General features: G+C 40.1%; 1 protein-coding gene across 1 annotated transcript in view; it reads right to left on the bottom strand.

Moving 5' to 3' along the window:
- The window catches only part of LOC120773428 (neuroligin 4-like), a 141,087-nt gene that overhangs the window by 10,992 nt on the left and 109,388 nt on the right, over positions 1–20,707 (bottom strand). The window contains exon 11 of the mRNA XM_040102312.1: positions 14,001–14,514. Within this exon, the coding sequence (XP_039958246.1) occupies positions 14,039–14,514 (476 nt within the window). The 3' untranslated portion in view covers positions 14,001–14,038. The remainder of the gene's footprint in view (positions 1–14,000; positions 14,515–20,707) is intronic.

Below are 20,707 nucleotides of genomic sequence, written 5' to 3'. Positions count from 1 at the left end.
CTTCAGTATGGATACAGGCACTAGACATAAAAGCGTAAGCCAGACCAACAAATGCGGTGCATAGATTCACAGCAGTAAGAATAACAAGTGCTTGCCGATCCAGCGAAGCAGCTGAAGTACTACTTAGCTAGTATGCCACAGATAAACATTCATGGATACCAATTCACGATATTATACAAGTATGAGTTTTCAGCGCCAATTACAGAAATCAAAAAAAGAGAAGAGAGAGAGAGAAGAGCATAATTATATGGCAGCAACGGTGGCAAACTTCAACCAAAGGACGGCGGACTCACAGACTTATACTTGACATCAATACGTGGATAATTAGACAACATGGGGGCCTGGATTTCCACCTGACCCAAATATCAAGCATGGGTGTTTCAGAGGCTATCTATACAAATTTCAAAATGACGTCAATCCTTATTGTTCGATGTGTACGGAGTCCATAGACGACACTGAACATGTGTTCTTCCATTGTCCCCGTTCTCTAAACATGAGGGAAAAGTTAGAAACTACACTAGGTGATAGTTTAACGGTGGAAAACTTGACTGCACTTATGTGTCAGTCCTCTCAGTTACAGCAGCATTGGCGTCAGTCCATCCGTGCTATAGAAGAGACGTAAAATGTCTTGTTACACCCACGAAGTAATACCTAAACTAGTGGTTCCGAGGGTTCTGAGGTTCTGAGTCAGTTCAGTATTGATATTTCCGACCTCATTAGCATTTTAGCTTAAATAATTGTTTTTTTTGAAGTTCAAAAAATATTTAAAACCATAGTTGCTTTGCTATTTTTTCTGTATGTTCTTATCCGCTCAATTAATAGTTGATGTGTTCATGTCATCGTAGGTAATGAGTAGTTTGACGATCTAAATATGGACAGATTATACTTCAGGTTTCGAATTTTGTTTGAAGGAGGCAAAAAAAAACTATAACTTTAACATTTATAATTCCAGTCTTTTCGGTAACCCAATATGAGCAATTTTATTTTCAGCGTTGCCATTGTGTGCTGGCATCTGCTACAACAACGTATACGCAGCGCTGCTTGTTACGTTGTTACATAAACTTGAAGTGCACGAATAACCATAAAAGCAACAAAAAAGCGAATTGCTTGTAAAGCAAGCTAAAGCAAGCACACAATGAGTTTTCGCACTGCGAATGCACTCACCTTTGCCGGCGCAACTGTAAAAACTTCAATTGTACGCGCGACAAGTGGCGAAAAACATTTATGCGCTGCTCGCGCTGAGTGGATTTTTATTTGCGACATATTTTTCGATTGCCGTAAAGTCACATTTTTTCCACAGAAATATTATACTCAGCAAACATTTGTGTTTAGCTTGAATGTGTGTGTGGTTGCAGTGAAGTAGAAAAGTGGAAAAGGGAAATGTGGAAAGATAGAAAGCGCAAAAAATACGACGATGAAATCAAAAAAATAAAAAATAAAATACAAGCAATAAATAAGCACAATAGAGAGGAGAATTTAAAATTTGCTAACAAAGTGAATACAAATTACGAGGCTGCCAGTCGCTCACACGCTTCAACTGCCAGACGGCGGCAGTCAGTCTGACACAGAGCCTACACCCGTACGACTCATGGACGCAAGCTGCTCATATGCCTTCATTCGGCTGCGTTCTAAATTGGGTGCTTTTTAGTAGTATTTGTGTCTTAAGATGCGACTTGATTTGTGATTTCGATGATTTTTACATGGAAAAATGTGCAGTGAGCAATTTGCGATACGCTAGGCGTACGTCAACAGGGTGAAAAGAAAAATAAGGAAGGCGTGCGAAGAAAAAGCAAGGGGCGGGTGTGTGTATCGGTCGGTGTAAGGAGTTACCTGTAAGTTGCGCGCAACTAAATACTTATTCAACGTTAATTAAACGCGCGCTCGAAAGTAGACAGCGTATTTGCACAAAACGCCGCAAATAAATGAAAACGCAGAGCAAAAACATCAAATAAGGCGCGCACCTGTGCGCTGTATGTATGCGCGTCACCGCTGCTGGGGGAGAGAGGAGAGGCGGGCTGCCTCTAAAATTCCTTTCAAATAAATTTATTCATTCGCCCATTCATTTGCGCTTACATTCATTACCATTACGTCAGGCAAGGACATTCATGCGCGCGCGTCATGCTGTTCGCGCCGCGTCGCGCGATATTTTTTTATTTTTCGCGCAGCAGCCTTCAATGTTTTGCATATGTTGCTATGATAGTGTGTGTGTGTGTGCGCTTGTTTGTTCAACGAGTGTTTTGATTGCTTCTGCGCTATGTAGCACAGTTTTAATTGCATACATTTTGGCGCCAACATCTACATTAAACAAATAAACTCTTCACGCACTCACACTTGCACACAGCCATATACATAGGCGCCCGCAGTTGTGAAAGCAGCGCTCAGCTCAAGTAAAGTTGTGTGCAATTTCATGGCGGCGTTTAGTCGTATTTGTAGGTGTTTTCGCACAGTTATTTAGCTGGCCGATTGGATGAGATTGCTACGCGCTTATATGCTTACGTATGCATGCGCTTTTATATGTATATATGTATGCCCTTTTGTATGTATGTATATATGTATGAGTGTCTATATAAACCAGCATTTTGCCAAATAATTAGCAATGAGGCTCTTTTAATTAGGTTATACCGTCGGCAAGTCCGCAAACAACCGGATATGAAAGGCGCTGGCCATGTATGTGCGTGTGTGTGTGACCGAATTAAATTTTTCGTCATTAGAATGTGTTATTCGTCTATCACGCGCATGTTGAAAACTTTCCGGCAGTGTTTACCATATGTGGGTCTTAGCGGTTCATGACCCCAACCGCGCGCTTGTTAATCCTGCTGCAATTGGAATCCAGCATTTGCAGCCAAATTAGCATTTATATATTGTATACAGTATAATACATAATGCTGAAAAGCATTGTTGTGACCACAAAAGTGGTGTAAAAACACACATTGCGAGAATATAGAAATTGCTTAATGAACATGGCGCTGCGTGTAAGTGTGCTAAATTTTGGAAAATAGCAAAAAAAAAAATCATTAAATAATTATATTTTAATTTGAATTATTGTATTTTAGTCCATTGTGTCATTGCGCTCTAATGCCGCTGGTTCGTTAAACTATTTAGCCTCGTAGATAAATGAAATGAAATGACAAGTTTGTATGACAGCTGTATGTGTTAGTGGTCTGATCTGAACAATATATTCGAAGATTACATAATTGTTCTGCGTAATAATGCTTGCCAAATTTCATGAAGATATCTTGTCAAACAAAAAATTTTCCATACAAGAACTTGATTTTGATCGTTCAGTTTGTATGGCAGCTATATGCTATAGTGGTATGATCTTGAAGATATTTTCGGAGACTATAGCACTGTTTCGGATAATAAGCTATGTAAAATTTCATGAAGATATCTTTTCCAATACAAAAGTTTGCCATACAAGGAATCGATGCTGATGCACTCTGGGCAAAAAACAGTAAGACTTTTTAATTTAAATTTCGCGCGAAAGCGCTTTCGTCGAAATATTTGTATTTCTAGGTGGGTATGACTATCAGTGCATCTGCGCCACATGTCACATCAATACAATCAGTGTTTAGCATAAGCTTGTCTTTCTGAAGTGCATAAAGTGCATTCGGCAGTTTTTACGATTAGTGAAATTATTCAAGAAAGAAGTTCGACAAATTTCTGATGTCGAAACGTTGAGAATGTTGAAAAAGTACTTCGGTGACAATTGTTTGACGCGAGCAAGTGTTTTTGATTTGTACAAATTATTTAGAGGGTCGAGAACGCGTTGACGACGAAGCACGTACAGGAATGTCATCAACATCAACTGATGATCAACACGTCAATAAAATAAGGGAATTGGTGCTTGAGAATCGACGATTAACAATCAGAAATCTTACCGGTATCGTTGGAATATCGGAAGAATCAGTGAACATCATGTTGAAGGTGTTGTTTGTACCTTCGAAAAGTAAAAGCCCGATTGGTTCCAAAATCACGCAATTTTTTCGAAAATAACGTCACGTTAAGGTCTCTGAAAAAGGTGCTTTCCGATTACCAAGATGTCTTGAAACATGGCGATGAGTCCTGGATTTATGCTTACGACACGGAAACAGACCGTTGCCACCACAGTCGGGTCTACGTAACCAGAGCGAATCCGGATTTTTATCCGGCCAAGGACTGTCGACTCGGCAGGATTCTGCCGCTTCACCAATAATCCTGAAACAGACGATCAATCGACCGAATATCTTGCCAAAGGTGAGTCGAAGCCGAAAAACCACGTCAGAGAAGTTCAAAAATCAAGGTTATGTTGACCGATTTCTTCGATTATCGACGTGAGGTGTCAGAATTCCTCTTAATCGGCCAAACTGTATACAAGGAATATTATTTAAGTGTTATGCATCATTTGTATTGGGGTCAAGGGGGATTACTTTGAGGGGACGATATAGATTTTGAAATTAAAAACTAAAAAAAATAGCGTAAATTAATAAAAATATTTAGCATCCTCATGCTCGTGCAAATAGGTAATACAGTCGTACACTACAATATTTAATTCAGTCATTCAACCAAGGGTTAATGCGTTACGCTCCTTGTGCTTTCTTTTATCTCTAGAGCTTCTAAGCGCTCATTACTTTTGCTCAAGCACAATTAAATTTACATTTCGCCTACATATACATATGTAAGTAATCCTCCATGCTGTGCTTCATAAATATTTATTATTATTCTCGTTTCCTTTTGCCCAGTAACCGACTAAATTAGCCTCTTTCTGTTGTGCGCTTTTCGTGTTTTTGGTTGTTTTTTTAAGCGCATTAACATTTTTCGTATACTAAGAACGAGTTCTGAAGTGTCGTAATGCCGTGTATAGCGGACGAGGGCGACAAAGAGTAGACGCAGAATGAAGGAGCGACAAGCAGAAAAAAATCGCAGGCATTATTTGTGCTAAAACAATTGCTTTTAATTTGCAAATAATAATTAAAAGGAAATTGTAGAAGACAGAGAAGCGAACTAAAGAAGGTTTCATGAAAAATGAACTATTTTTCTATTAAAATTAAGAGACGCACTTAGCGTGAAATTTAAAGAAAACTGATTACTTTTATATTTCGATTTCAAGAAATAACATATTCAATATTTTATAAATAATATACTAAAATTTGAAATATCTCTTACATATTGAGTTACAGTCTTTTAAAGCGTAGTCGCTCATTTTAGTCAGTTCCAACTATTTCTCTTTAAATGCCTTTTTTGCTCAAAATTACATTCTTTAAATTTGCTTGAGTAATACTCGGACGGTCGCCATCGCTTTACAAGAAGGCTGTCTCAAGAATGTGGGAAATTTGTAAGGGCGTTAGGGTAGAGGCGGTGGCTAAAGTGGATTTACCACTGCGCCCTCGCGCTCGTGTCTGGCTCACTGCTGCTCCCTCCACCGCTGAAGATATTGAGAAGATGTTGCAATACTGTAAGTGATGGTGGATTTTATAGTAAAATTTCAAAGATTGTAAACTTGATTTTACCTCTAGTATTGAAGAAATCCAAGCTAAACGAAGCGAGAAAATAGCAAGACCACCAGATGCTCCTCTATGGGCAATAACAGATGAGCAGTTGTCGATTTATTATTCTCACTTCATTTAGCTAAGATTTCTTCAATTCTAGGAGCTGTAAATTTCAGCGCTTGAGAGTGATCAGGCAGAAGGGGACTGAGACACCATAGCGGCAAGCGCTGATTCTTTTGAAATAAGAATATATCAGTCTTTTTAGCGACACTAAAGGGGCCATACGGTGTGGTTTCGAGACGGTGATTTTGCGGATGTTTCCAAAAGACGCCAGAGGGGATGACCTAGAGGCTCCAGAAGTGACGGTAGAGAAGGGTTGTCATGTCCAAGCAGAGATGGAAATCGACGACAATCCTTCGGAGGTGGTAAGTACTGGGCAGCTGCTCGAAGAAGATGGTGAAGATATTGAGGATAGCACAGAACTCGCATTTCTGGAGAAGACTTTGGACGATGAACGTCCTACAGATAAGACTTCATTATGCAAGGGCGACTTCCGCGAATCTCTCGCTTTGTCTTTGGAAGAGACATAGCTCTATCTTTGTTCAAGGCCGTGGCTGAGTAGCAACGGCATCTCAAAGTTAAAGACAAAGATCCATAAGCTGCTAGTGATCAACTATGCGGGTTAAACTAAATGTTGTCTGTTGGTCAGAAGTGAACTTTTTTCCTAGCACATTTTAGCAACGTGGATGTCGTCATTACCTCTAGCCAAGAGGATGGCGCCGGAGAACCCTAGTTAATATCGGTCTACATGCATCACGACGACGAGGTAGAACTACCTCCAGAGTTGCCAAGGAGAGTTTTGGCAGAGCATAGGTAAAAGATAGCCAATAACTACACATATTCTTCTCCACTGTTCAGCTTCCGCAAGACTAATGTTGTAGCATCTTAGTTGTAATAATTTTTACGAACTCGACGAGTTGGCTGGAATAGATAGTAACCACCTTCTTGCCTGGAAAATGGCAGTGTTGTTTTAGGATATATACAGGTATTTCCTCAAAATCTTTGTATAATTGTTACAGTAGTCTTTTTAATTCTAATATAACGCCTTTGCTGGCTGTCTTCGCTGATTATTTGCAATCTCAGAAGAAATGTGCATTTATACATACCTGTAAGGGAAATAATTAAAAACCTGTTTAAGCACCTTTAGCAAATACCCTGAATAAAGCACTTCGAGTAACGGCGAAAGTTAGAAACAATGCGAATGTTGCAATTCTTGATGGAATTCCCGCAAACTTTACTTCACCCACAAGACTAGAACACCTTATCCTTGAATAAATTCAATTGTCTGTGAGTGTGAGTGAGCTGATCTGTTCAACTGCAGTTACAAGTCAGCGAACAAATGCGTCCATATATAATGCATTTGAATGCACGAGTATGTACTTCGCTTTTCCTTGAACGTTAGAAGGCGCAAAAATGAGCGCGGCATTTATCGCGGCGTCGCTAAGCAACCTCGGTAAAACAAAAGCGCAACGCAGTGAAGGGTTGATGTTGGCGTTGGCGTCGGCTTCGTCTTCGGCGTCGGTGCAATGCGAATTGAAATAGCGAGCAAGTGAAGCGCGTAAAGTCAAGTTGATAAAGAAATCAGTCGAGAGAAGTTTGCGACGACTCAGTGAATGCCAAACAACCAAACACAAGTGCAAGTGCAATGCAGCAGAAGCAGCAGCAACAGCAACGAGCGAATAAGTAGGAATCAAGGCGAAAGTCGAGTGACGTTCAAGATAAAAGTTAAGTGAAATGGAATCGAGTTGGTTCAAGAGCGATTTGCTTTTGCCGCCTGCGCACAATTGGAAAGAAATGAGCTGGGTTTGGAGGCTGTTGCAGGGTGTGCGCCGACTTGTGGGCGCGCACAAGAGTTCAAGTTAAGTGCGAGAACTTAAAGCCAACAAAAACTCACTGATCATTTGAATATTCATTAAAGTCACGTAAACTTGCCTGCAACTTCTTTTTGGTGATTTAAGGTTATATTTTCAATGAAACAAAGAAAGTTTTCACCAATTCTATGCTGTTATTTAACCGCTGTCGTGAACATTTACGTGCCAACACTGAGCTAATATCAAGCAGCGCGATTTCAATTCTATTAAGCTATTAGGTTGCCACATTTACGACCCGGCCAAGTTATGCCATCAGTTGATGCTGACACACAACTGTTAATTATCAAATCCCATCGCAATTCCGCAGAATGCACAGTTATATTTCAAATGTTCTGTTAACTGTTGGCCATCAACGCTGAGCAGCGCTTACCTTTGCGCGTCTCACATCTTTAACGACCGAGCACACTTTCACACCATAAAAAGCAGGGTAACAACAACTTCATTCAAGTAATAATATCAAATTTACGATTATTGCGTGGCTTAACAGATATTGTTACCATATGTGGCAAGCCAATGGCAAAGTGAAACGAAAGAAAGAATAAATTAAGTCGAACGCCGAACTGGAGTGATTTATTTGGAAGCAGTATGTACAAATTGGCACTAAAGTTTTGAAAGCAATGTAATAATAACACTTAGTGCGAGCGTATATGTAATCCTGGGTTATATTTTCTTTACAATAGAGCTGTCACGATTAGTGGTCAATATATATATGTAGATATATGCTTAAGAACCTCCTGCGTAGCCATGCAAAGATTGAATCAAGACAATTTCTGATATACTCTTCCGAACCGCATTTCGGTGAGGGTGTTCTGCTCGACCTGAACAAATCGTAATCAAAAGAGGCAAGGTGAAGATCAACAATTAAATAAAATAAAGGAATTGGTGCTTGAGAATCGGCGATTAACAGTCAGAGATCTTACTGGCATCGTTGGAATATCGGAAGGATCAGTGAAAATCATTTTGAAAGATTATTTGGGTCTAGAGAAATTGAAAGCACAATTGGTTTCAAAACTACCAGGATGTCATGAAACGTATTAATACTGACGATGAGTTTTGGATCTATGCTTACGGACCGGAATGAGGTCAAAAATCATTGTAATATTGACAGTTTCTCTGATTATCGAGGTGTGGTGCACTCCGGATTCTTTCCGACCGGCCAAACGGTAAACAAAGAATACTATTTGAATGCTATGAGTCGTTTGCGGGAAGAAATTCGTAAAAATAGGTTGGCATTAGGGCCGACAACTCTTGGTTTTTGCACCACTATAATGCACTCTCGCATATTGCTGTGGTCTTTCGTAAGTATTTCGCCAAATTTTTAACCAATATCGTGCCGCAATTGACTTGGAGAAAACGTTGGCATAAGTGTATTGGGGCCAAGGGGCACTACTAGATTTTGAAAAACAAATTAATAATTTAAAAATTATGAACAACGTCTTACTCTGTTTTATTAACATCAACAACAACGTCAGACTCGAAATCCAACGCGGAACAAACAAAGATGTCTTCTCTCGACAAACAAAGACAACTTTATAAGTCCCTGCCCTACTATATGGTGCAGAGGCGTGAACAATGACAACACCTAATGAGCCGACGTTACGAGTTTTCCAGAGAAAGGTTCTTCGGAAGATTTATGGTCCTTTGCGCATTGGCCACGGCGAATACCGCATTCGATGGAACGATGAGCTGTGTGAGATATACGGCGACATTGACATAGTTCAGCGAATTAAAACGCTGTGGCTACGCTGATTAGGTCATGTCGTTCGAAGGGACGAAACACAGACCTCCAGTCCAATCGGCGCCACATTGCAAAAAGAAGAAATGACTGGCGCGCTGTTGTTAACTCGGTGTAACGGCTTCTACGCCAGTAAAGAAGATAAAGAATGTACTGATTATTCACTTTAGTCTCGTAAATATGAAACCAATATTTGTCGTCCATCTGTCGAAATACATCCTAGTAAAAGCGAATTCACTTCAGTTCAGATATCGTGGAAGTACAAAAGCTAAAGCTGAATGCCTTTCCTTAGATCCACAATACCATCTAATTTTTGTTGAAGTGGCTTTTGAAACTTTAAATTCTCTATTAAAGCATATTTCTGCAGCTACGTTCTTCGAATAGCACCAGGTTTGTCTCTATCCAACTACTATTAGCAAAAACAAACTTGGCACAGACAAGAGCTCAATAAGGGCGAGTACGTAAACTATTCGTCATGTAATGTAATCTCTGAGCTTTTAAGAATGCAGAATTATCAGAGAGTTAGTGTTCATTTGGTAGTTTTAAGAGTTGGTCTTTGTTATTGGTGGCGTCTGTAAGTGGTCCGATTTCGATGATCACTCCTCATTGTCTAACCCTCATGTGGGATGACAAATGGACTGATTTGCTGGTAAATAGTTTCATAAAAGCTTTACTTAAAAACCTGATTTGTTCACAAGTTTTGCACTTTCACTCAATTTTTAAGTAATGTTGTAGGAACTAACATAGTGTTCAGACAAGATATCAGCAAATTGCTCAAAGTTACATTGCAAGTAAATTTAAAGAGGATGTGTGAATGAAGCATAAGTTGAAGTTGTTTTAAGGGGTTATTTACATTTAGAAGGCCGGAAAAAAGCAAATTTTCCAGATTTTTTTTAGAAAAATTGTAAATTTACTTATCCAAAAATTTTTACTATAATTTTTATACTCTCGCAACAATGTTGCTAACGAGAGTATTATAGTTTTGTTCACATAACGGTTGTTTGTAAGTCCTAAAACTAAAAGAGTCAGATATAGGGTTATATATACCAAAGTGATCAGGGTGACGAGTAGAGTCGAAATCCGGATGTCTGTCTGTCCGTCCGTCTGTCCGTCCGTCTGTCCGTCCGTCCGTCTGTCCGTCCGTTCGTCCGTTCGTCCGTGCAAGCTGTAACTTGAGTAAAAGTTGAGATATCATGATGAAACTTGGTACACGTATTCCTTGGCTCCATAAGAAGGTTAGGTTCGAAGATGGGCAAAATCGGCCCACTGCCACGCCCACAAAATGGCGGAAACCGAAAACCTATAAAGTGTCATAACTAAGCCATAAATAAAGATATTAAAGTGAAATTTGGCACTAAGGATCGCATTAGGGAGGGGCATATTTGGACGTAATTGTTTTGGAAAAGTGGGCGTGGCCCCGCCCCCTACTAAGTTTTTTGTACATATCTCGGAAACTACTATAGCTACATATGTCAACCAAAGTCTACAGAGTCGTTTCCTTCAGGCATTTCCATGTACAGTTCAAAAATGGAAGAAATCGGATAATAACCACGCCCACCTCCCATACAAAGGTTATGTTCAAAATCACTAAAAGTGCGTTAATCGACTAACAAAAAACGTCAGAAACACTAAATTTTACGGAAGAAGTTGCAGAAGGAAGCTGCACCCAGGCTTTTTTTAAAAATTGAAAATGGGCGTGGCGTCGCCCACTTATGGACCAAAAACCATATCTCAGGAACTACTCGACCGATTTCAATGAAATTCGGCATATAATATTTTCTTAACACCCTGATGACATGTACAAAATATGGGTGAAATCGGTTCGCAACCACGCCTTCTTCCAATATAAAGCTATTTTGAATTCCATCTGATGCCTTCTCTAGTATAATACGAGTATAAACATTAGGAACCAATGATGATAGCGGAATAAAACTTTACAAAAATACGGTATTTGAAAAATATGTAAATGACGTATTATGAAATCTCGATTATCACTTTACCATGCGAGAGTATAAAATGTTCGGTGACACCCGAACTTAGCCCTTCCTTACTTGTTTTAACTGTATTTTAAAACTAAGTATAAGGAAAAATATTTATTTTGAAAGGAACTACAACTGAAGATGTTTTGCTTTGACCACTATATAAAAAACCAAACAGATTTCGTTAAAATAATGTTAAATCTAGTAATTAGTCGAAGGATTAAGCAATGAAAAAAAAAATAAAAAAAATAATCGATCTTTCACCAAAATTTCGGCCTTAAATTGCTTATAAAAAAAGAGAAACATCTTCGTTTAATTACTAAAATATATATTTGATTTGCTCGTGTTAAAATTTAGCTGTTTTCGAGTAATGTTGGTCACCGACTTTTAAATCATTTTGCGAAAAACGCGTTTAAAGTTTGGCCTTGTACTTCCAAGCACCCTGAAACGTCTTTTCAAATTCGAACCGAATCAGTATGAAATTTTCTGTATCTATTCTTAAATGTATGTATATTAAGATAATCGATATAGAATTCTAACTTAATAGAGACCTAGTTTTTTGCTTATTAGTTTATTATGAAAAATACTGTTGCGTGTAAAAGGTATTATTTTCTCCTCTTTGCAACATTTATATATTAAACGCAAAATATTGCTCTCAAGCATTAAAAAAAAAGAAATAATAATAAATGAATTATTCGCATGATGAAGCACACAAAATTCCTGGAAAATAATTTCTTTGTCATTTGATATTTGACGATATTAATTTATATTTACATGGGAAATGTGTATTCATTTAGAATATGCAGCGCAAAAATTGCAAATCTTTTGGTTAATAAAATCAGAGAAAATCCATTAAAAAATTATTTCTTATCACTATTTACAATTTTATATTTAATTGCCAAAAATTTCGGATTTTTAGTTTATATTTTTGGAGCAGGTATATAGCTGGTTATTGGAGCTAAATGTGCCTTAGGGGCGCAATTAGTTGGACTTGGTAAATAGCAAAGCCAGTGTCCAGTGAAGCTTTTAATTAAAGTACAATTTATGGAGTCGATGCAGAGCAATAAGCTACGTGGGGGCTTGAGATAAGGCACAGTATGAGTTCTTTTAGCTAAAACAAATCATGCAGAACTAGTCTGATTCAAGGCCGACTATAATGCAGATAACCATAATTTCGCTGCTCGGTGGAAATTTTACAGGTAAAACACCGCAGAAGCTGTACAAATGACTTACTGCAATCAACTGTCACCACATTTGTGCATCTTCGCCACATCCATCTTGGGTAATGAATTTTAAATTTACGCGCTCACAGTTGACTGATAGCTGAACAGCAGCAAATCAAGCGTGCAACGCAGTAATGTTGAGTGAAAAAAAGTCTGGTTGAAGAAAATATAAATTCATATTATGCAATTTTGCCAGCAAGCGAGCGACAACGCTATGCCAAAGCGGCAAAGGAAGCGCCAAGAAGCTCATAATTTTGTCATTTCCCGTGGCTTTTTACCTTGTTACTTTGTTTAGCGAGTCAACGAGCTGCAGCAGCGCATGGTTAGAGATAAAAAGTTAAAGTTAAAGAATACCGAAGAAGAAGGGCGCCAGGCTATGCAATGTCTATGTATGCATAAAGAGGAAAAGCGAAGTGGCGGCGAACTGAGTGGCGCTTGAGAAGATGATAGGCAACCAAGCGAAATGATCAAATTTCAGACAGACACAGCAGCAGGCGTCCCTTAAACATAGCTAAATGCGTAAATGTGTGAAAATGTATTTAGTCATGGTGACATTGTGTGCGTGCAAGCATTGGCAGAAGGGGGGGCGGCGACCCGCAAATGTGTTGCAAGAGCGCTCAAAAGCGTGACAATATGCACACACACACACTCACACATGCAAATATGCAAATCTTTGACAACAAGCACACTTCGCTGCTCTCACACGAATGCAAGCGCGTATGTGTGTGTTGTTATTTGCTAAGAGCTTTTGCAGTGCTGTGATGCATACCTGCCACACGCTTACTGAGTGCACTTCGTCACATAATGCAAATTTCCATTGCAACTGCCATTCAAGTGAGATGCATTGCATAAATTTAGGCGCTGCAAGTGCACACAAGCAGCCAAAGCTCTTTAAGTGGTAGCCATCTAGCAGTAAGGCGCGCGCACAAAGTCAGGCCAACAATAGGTGGGACGTTTGCCAACCAAGTGAGCTGCGCACATGCCGCCTTTTTTGGAATGGCGAAGCGACCCCGCTCTATGCGAGCGGCGCGGTTGCTTAAGTGTTGGCCAAGCTAGCTGCGCGCGTCAATGCGTTCCGGCGTGCAGTTGCTTGTAGCGGAGCAGGGAACAATAGGAGTCTACAATTCATGCGGAAGATAGCGCTCTCGTGTGCTACAAATGCATCTACGTTTGCTGCGATATTATGTATATCTAATATTCCAAGGAAAGGCGTTGTGATCCGATACAAAACTGCTAACGAAAATTATAAAATACTTAGAGATTCTGACACCTGGTAGTATCCTGTAGTAGTGAAGTAAGAAGAAAGAGTTCCACAAAATCCTACGTTTTTGTTTTGACTCCGTCACCTTTGCTTTGCCATAACTAATCCTTAGTCGCTTGGCCTTTTTTTGATTTCCTGTGAGTAGCAGAGTGGCATAACTGACTTTTACTGGCAAAGCTTTGCCGAGCGCCTGTTCGACTCAATGAATGATAACTTTGGAAGCTTCTATTTGAAGACTAAAACGGCGCTTAGTGCTCTTATGGCAACTGTGTGCTGTTTAGCACAACAAAGGGGACTCTAGCTTCAAGCAGTTGAATAGGTAAGTCAAGTTGCAATTTGGAGCAGCTTCACTTAATCACCACATTTAAATAAGTAAAGTGTTTGTATGTATTTAAATTGCACTCACCAAGAAGACTATAATTCCAGCTCGAACACCGACACCTATCAGACACGCATCTCATCGATCGCCGCCTGTGGCACTTGCTGTTGCGAATGTATGTTGCTGCTGCCGCCGCCGCCGGCGCCACCGCCACCGCTAGACGTTGTGGTCGTCAGACCGATGCTGTCGGCCATAGCGTTCGCGTGCGCATGCGCATGCAGGTGGTGGTGCGAGTGACCTTTACTGGAGGGCGCGCTGCTGACGCCGCTGCTACTGCTACCGTTTGATGGCGTCTGATCGATGAGATTGTTCAAAATGGCCGCATTGCCGCTAACTACTACGCCGCCGCTGCTGTTGACGCCCCCTCCGCTACCGCTGCCACTGCCACTGGTGGGCGCAGAGGAGGCTGTGCGTATTGGTGGGCGTGGCGCTCGTATATGTTGCTGCTGCGCACTCACACCCGTCATGACGCTGCCATTTGGTTGATGCTTACCACCTACTTGTTGCTGTTGTTGATACTGTTGTTGCTGCTGTTGAGTGTCTGCAAGGAGAGGCGCAAAAAATACAAAAGTGATCAGAGAACGTGTTTCTAAGCTTGTTAAATATCGTAGATAGCGACATAAATTGCCATCAGCAACGCAAACAATGTGGGACTTGCAGGTATTTATGACCGCGCCACCACCAACCCTGTGAATACTATGTATACTCACTCTCACGCCACTGACATGTGAGCATGGTCAGCTAGTCGACACGCCGCATATTTGATTGTGATTGCTCCAACGATGTATTCACACAAGCATTGTTCTTGCTGTTGCACACTTATTGGCATGCAAATTGCTTATCTGCGGCTTCCCCATCGTCACATAGGACAATCTGCCACAACGCAACTTTGGAATTTATGCAACAAAAACCGCGGACATTCGCAGGCTAACGGCAAAATATGCTCGCCTTGATGCACCGCTATCGCGTTAGTTTCGGGCAAATGTTGCAAGCAGAGATTCACGAGTTAATAGCCGCATTTTGTGTCTAACAAAAAAGTGTGTGCAGTCGTTGTGTAGCGTAACGGTTTTTTACGCGGCATTGCATTGCAATTCGGAAAACACATAGTGTTCGTATTGGTGCAATCAGTCTTGTAAGTGCCACAGAATTGAGTCTATGTGGACCGATTAGTTTTGTTTTGGTCTACAGTGTGTGAACACCAATTTAGTTTGGACCGTTATTAAATTCAATGCCCAGAAAAATACTTGATTTTGATCGGACAGTTTGCTATATGCTAAAATGGTCTGATCCGAGCAATTATTTTAGAGATTGTAGCGTTCTTTTGATAACCCGTCGGAGGGCCGATGGATTGTCAGCAGAGCTATTTAAATACGACGGTGAAGAGCTAATAAGGAACAGGCATCAGCTTCTTTTTAGAACATGGTCGGACGAAAGCATGCCCGAAGATTGGAATTGAAGTGTGCTTTGCCCAATCCACAAAAAGGGAGACCCCACAACTACCGTGGGATAAGCCTCCTCAATATCGTATATAATGTATAGCGTACGGTGTGAGAGATTAAAGCTCATCGGCAATAAACTGATTGGACCTTATCAGTGTGGCTTTAGACCTAACCGGATATTAACCATGCGCCAAATCTTAGAAAAGATCCGTGAAAAAAGGATCCACACACATCACCTTCGTCGGTTTCAAAGCTGATTTGGACAGTGCGAAAAGAAGTTGTTAGGATGATAAGGATAAGATAAGTTATCATCGACTTCATCCAACAGAAGGCCCAGAAAGCGTGATGTTTCGGTGGGGTAGGACCAAAGGGAGAAGGGTGGCAGATGTTTAGTGTTAATGGGATATGCAAAGAGGTGGCTACTGTCCTGCGTGGACTCCTTTCACACAGGGCATATGTTTGATATGTCAGAGTCTATTCTGGATAAGTAAGAGTTTAACCTACTATTGTATCTAGAACGAAGCTGCGCATGGGTCACCATCGTTACTCGCGGAAATTCGAGCTCTTCGTCTGCAATGGGTGATGGATTGACTCCAAGTACGCCATTCACTGAGAGGGAGTCGGTGAAGGTATTAGTGGCTTCACTGTGGATGGCGGTCAGTGATTGTCGGATTTTAGTTCCGCCCGAAGTTTGGTCGGATTATTGTTTTATATCATTGACGTAGTTGAGGAACGACTTATTAATGCTCCGTGGTGGCGGTTCCGCTCCAAGCAGGTGACTGCAGGGATAATTTCTGCGACAGCACACCAGCAGGAACTGTGAGAGAGGAGTTCATTATACTCCTTAATTGCGAGCATACGGGTCGCACCGCCGGTCGTAGTTCGGAGTGCAGTGTTCTGACAAGTTTGCAGTTCCCATGTCTGCGTATACCTGCACCCAGGCGACCATAGGCATAGTTAAGGACAAAGACTGTTATTCAAAGAAATATACAAGAGCTGTGAGTCGAGGCCCAGCACGACCAACAAGGCGGTGAAAACAAAAATCCTCCAAGTCTTCCCAAAAAGCACTTGAATACGTTCGTTCGGTGGTTGTGACAAATAAGCAGCTTCTTGCTGAGAAAATGGTGTTTGCGTAATTTCGGGTTGGAAATACGCTGCTTCCAAAGTAAATTTTCAGCTATTATCGTACGCACAATGAGCTACTTCCGGACGCACGTGTGCGTGCGTCACATTTGCCCAATCCCCATAGCAGCAACGCATTTATTATGTACTGTATTCTGCATTATTCGCGCATGAATGGAAATTGAATCTTTGCCACAAAGAACATACACGCAGACATGCACGCAGTGACGCCCCCAACTAGCGACAATACATCTGTCAGATGGCACATCAAACGGCTGCTTCGACAATCCAACGCCGAACGTTTGACAATAACAATAACAAAATATGTGAAAGGAACGACGAACGAGCCACTCAGCTCGGCTCCGTACACACGTCGAATGAATCAAATCAAAAACGCTGTGCAAATGCAATTTCCATTATTCGACATGGAGGTAACTGCACAGACACACATAAACACACACTGTTGGCATATGAGTGCATATGCTGGGCCACCGTGTGGTATGAGTAACTTAATTTTTATTTTATTACATAAGCTCCTCTTTGCCATTATTATTATGGAAATTGTGAGGGACGGAAATGGAGCGAGTGCATGGAATTTAGGGGGAGTGTACATACACAGCCGCACATATAAACGCTCGCATGTGTGTGTGTGTGGCATTGGCATGTGAAAAACCGTTGAAGCGTGTCATAGCAAACGTATCGACTTCCCAGCGCCTTTGTTGGCATATGTTCAGACAGGAAATCGGGAATAAAGCATGCATATAACGCATATAGACTTGTATGTACAGTCGCAGCATATGTACGTTGAAAGCAGCTCAATAAAAGCTTATTTTTATTTATGATGGAATGTTGGCGGAGATAAGGGATAATAATAAAACAGCGAAACGAAAATTTTTGACTTAAATACAAATTAATAAAAATAAAGTATAAAACAACATATGCATTGCTTTTATATGCTGAGCACGAAAATGTACGCATTCGGTTCAAAACTTTCTTACTTGTTTTAAGTTTTTAAAAAATCATATTTTTCTTTTCAAAATTAACAGTCAAGATAGCTTTATATAAAAGTTCCCCATTCTTGTGGCAATTTGTGGACTCAATCCTCTAAAAAGCCGTGCCGGCTGGGCGGCCAAGAACGAATCAAGCCAATTTTTAATACTCTCTTCTGATGTGAGCCGTATTTCGGTGACGGTGTTCTGCTTGACCGGTACAAATAGTAGTCCGAAGAGGCAAGGTCTGCACTATGAAGCGCTTAAGTCAAAACTTTCCATCCGCTGTTTTCAAAATCGTTTCTAGACGCTCTTGCAACATAAAGCCGTGCGCTGTTATGATGAAAGATTAATGCCACGTGTCTAGTCGCAAATTCAGGGCGGTTTTTAGCGGTCGCTCGCTTTAATTTGATGAGTTGTTGTCGTTAGAGTTCACCCTTAATATCCTCACCTGATTTTAGAAGCTCTAAATACAATTCGTTTCCAGCAAATACATAACATTACCTTGCCATCAATGGTAGTTTCTTTGCCGTTGCTTTGGCTGACTGGCCAGGTTTCACATGCGATTAATTGCTATGGATAGGTAAGAAGAAGAGCTGAATTTTCTTGCTCAATTCGGGCCAAATGCGCCATTTTGATGCACTAACGTAGGACCTCCATAAGCTTGCTATATCGTTTCAGTTTTGCGCTCAATGATACCATCTAAGCTTTTGTGGACAGTCATTCATGGTTTCATATCTGGTGCCTTCCAAGTACATATTCTGTGTCCGTTTTGTGTTAGAGCTGGGCATGCACAGAGAAAGTGGAAATTATTACCTTCTAGCTTGAAGCTGCGGCAAATATTGCTATAAGGCAAACCCATTTGTAGCGCATGTTATCCAAAAGCCCAGTGCCTCGTTATGGTAGTTGTAAGTCTGTGAGTGCTATTCCTGTACCTATGTAATAAGTCGTAGTCCTATTATAATTGGACCATATGTGTTTCGCTATCTTGGAGTTGATTATTGATTTGCATCTGCATTTGCATTTAGAAATCTTTCCTGGTTGTTTCAAGATGGCGCTATGTCCATAATATTTTTTGTTCCAACCTCTTCATTCTTTTATTTTCATAGCAAAACTTGCTGCTACTTTTCGAGTAAAAACATCTGTGGGCAGCTGATGCAGAATTAAATTGAGCGCATCAGTCGGACATGACTTAAAAGCCTCGGTAACCCGTGCAAAGGCAGCTCTCTGTTTTTCATTTATTTTCCTGTTATTATATTATTGCTCTAATGTTGGCCAATTCAGTTGGATATTGATTTCAAGCCTCAGGTATATAGTATGGCTGTGGCGGACGCGAAAATTGTTGTACCACCGAGTGAATGAAGATTAAATTGAGGTATTTTGGTTTTATACGTGAAAAGCATCAGTCCATTTTACTAGTGTTAACAACTAGTCCGTTGTTTCTTGTCGAAAGGTGTAACCTTCGCAAAGCTCTTTGAGTTGAAGTACAATTCCAATTAGCACCATTACCCATGATAGCGGAGAAAGTAGACCGCCATTAGAAGTGCTTCTGATTACGTCGCTTGTTCGCATTGGCTCCACTTTTCACTGCTCCCAATCCGATCCAAAAGGGATTCTTTTTGTAGCATTTATGGCATGCTTTTAAATGCTCTGAAATGACTGCTTGAGTGTTCCCCAAAGATTCTGCGATCTCTTCTTGTGTTTGGCAACAATCTTCATCGAGTAATGTTTTCAATCCCCCTTAATCCCCTTTTTTTGTCGCCTTCTCCAAGCTAAAATCAGTATTTTATTCCTCGGCCATTATTAAGAAAATGCTCTGCGAAGATATGCGTTAAACATCGCTGCTATAACAGTTATGGAGTACTCCTACTTTTATATATCTGTGTATTTGAGTAGAAATCATATTCATAAATGTAGCTTTGAACAACATATTAAGGGGTATTCTGGTTTAGAAATTCGAAAAAATCGATTTTTTTATATTTTTATAGTAAAGAAAATGTCCCTAAGAGGATTTTTCGAAATTCAAATTATATTCCGAGTTACAGCTCATTTTGTGACTCCGACTCCGACTGCGCGCGAATAGTTCTCAAACTTTAAACTCGTTTTTCTCATATCTACTTTTCTAGAAACAGTGTGCATGAAATCTCAAGTTCTACTCAACCGATTCACATGAAATTTTACACAGAGCTTTCTTACACATTATAGTAACGCACTACGAAGAGATTTCGAAAGATTTTTTTTTTTTATTTTAAAAAAATTCCGAACCACAAAAAACAGGGAAAATATATTACGAAACTTTTTTTTCAAACCTCCACCATTTTGTAAAATTTTTTTTTCAAAAACGTTTCGTAGTGCGATAACTACACTTTTACTGTTCACGGATTTCGCATAAATTTTCATTTTAGGTCTCGGAAAGGATTTATATCCTGCACACCAAGACAAGCCATTATTTCATCAGTCTCTACTTCGCCGACCTGCAGTTTGTTTTAAATTTAATTTTTATACCCTGAACAGGGTATATTAAGTTTGTCACGATGTTTGTAACACCCAGAAAGAAGCGTCGGAGACCCTATAAAGTATATATATGGACCCTATAAAGTTGAGCTGAGTCGATTTAACCATGTCCGTCTGTCTGTCTGACCGTATATATACGAACTAGTCCCAGTTTTTAAGATATCCTTTGAAATTTTGCAAACGTCATTTTCTCTTCAAGAAGCTGCTCATTTGTCGGAAGGGCCAATATCGGACCACTATAACATATAGCTGCCATATAAACTGAACGATTGGAATCAAGTTCTTGTATGGAAAACTTTCACATTTGACAATGTATCTTCACCAAATTCGGTATAGATTATTTTTCAAGGCAGCAATGTGATCTCCGAAGAAATGGTTCAGATCGGTTAACTATAGAATATAGCTACCATACAAACTGAACGATCGGAATCAAGTTCTTGGAGGGAAAACTTTCACATTTTGCAATGTATCTTCACCAAATTCGGTATAGATTATTTTCTAAGGCAGCAATGTGATCTCCGAAAAAATTGTTCAGATCGGATTACTATAGCATATAGCTTCCATACAAACTGAACACATAGTTACTAAAAGAAATGCTCCTGTGAAGGGTATATTAGCTTCGGTGCAGCCGAAGTTAACGTTTTTTCTTGTTTTTCTTATATTATTTATG

Source organism: Bactrocera tryoni, chromosome 1 (assembly GCF_016617805.1).
Source record: "Bactrocera tryoni isolate S06 chromosome 1, CSIRO_BtryS06_freeze2, whole genome shotgun sequence".
In the NCBI taxonomy this organism is placed as follows: domain Eukaryota; kingdom Metazoa; phylum Arthropoda; class Insecta; order Diptera; family Tephritidae; genus Bactrocera; species Bactrocera tryoni.
The sequence above is the reverse complement of the archived record's forward strand: the minus strand, read 5'-3'. Positions and strand labels throughout refer to the sequence as shown.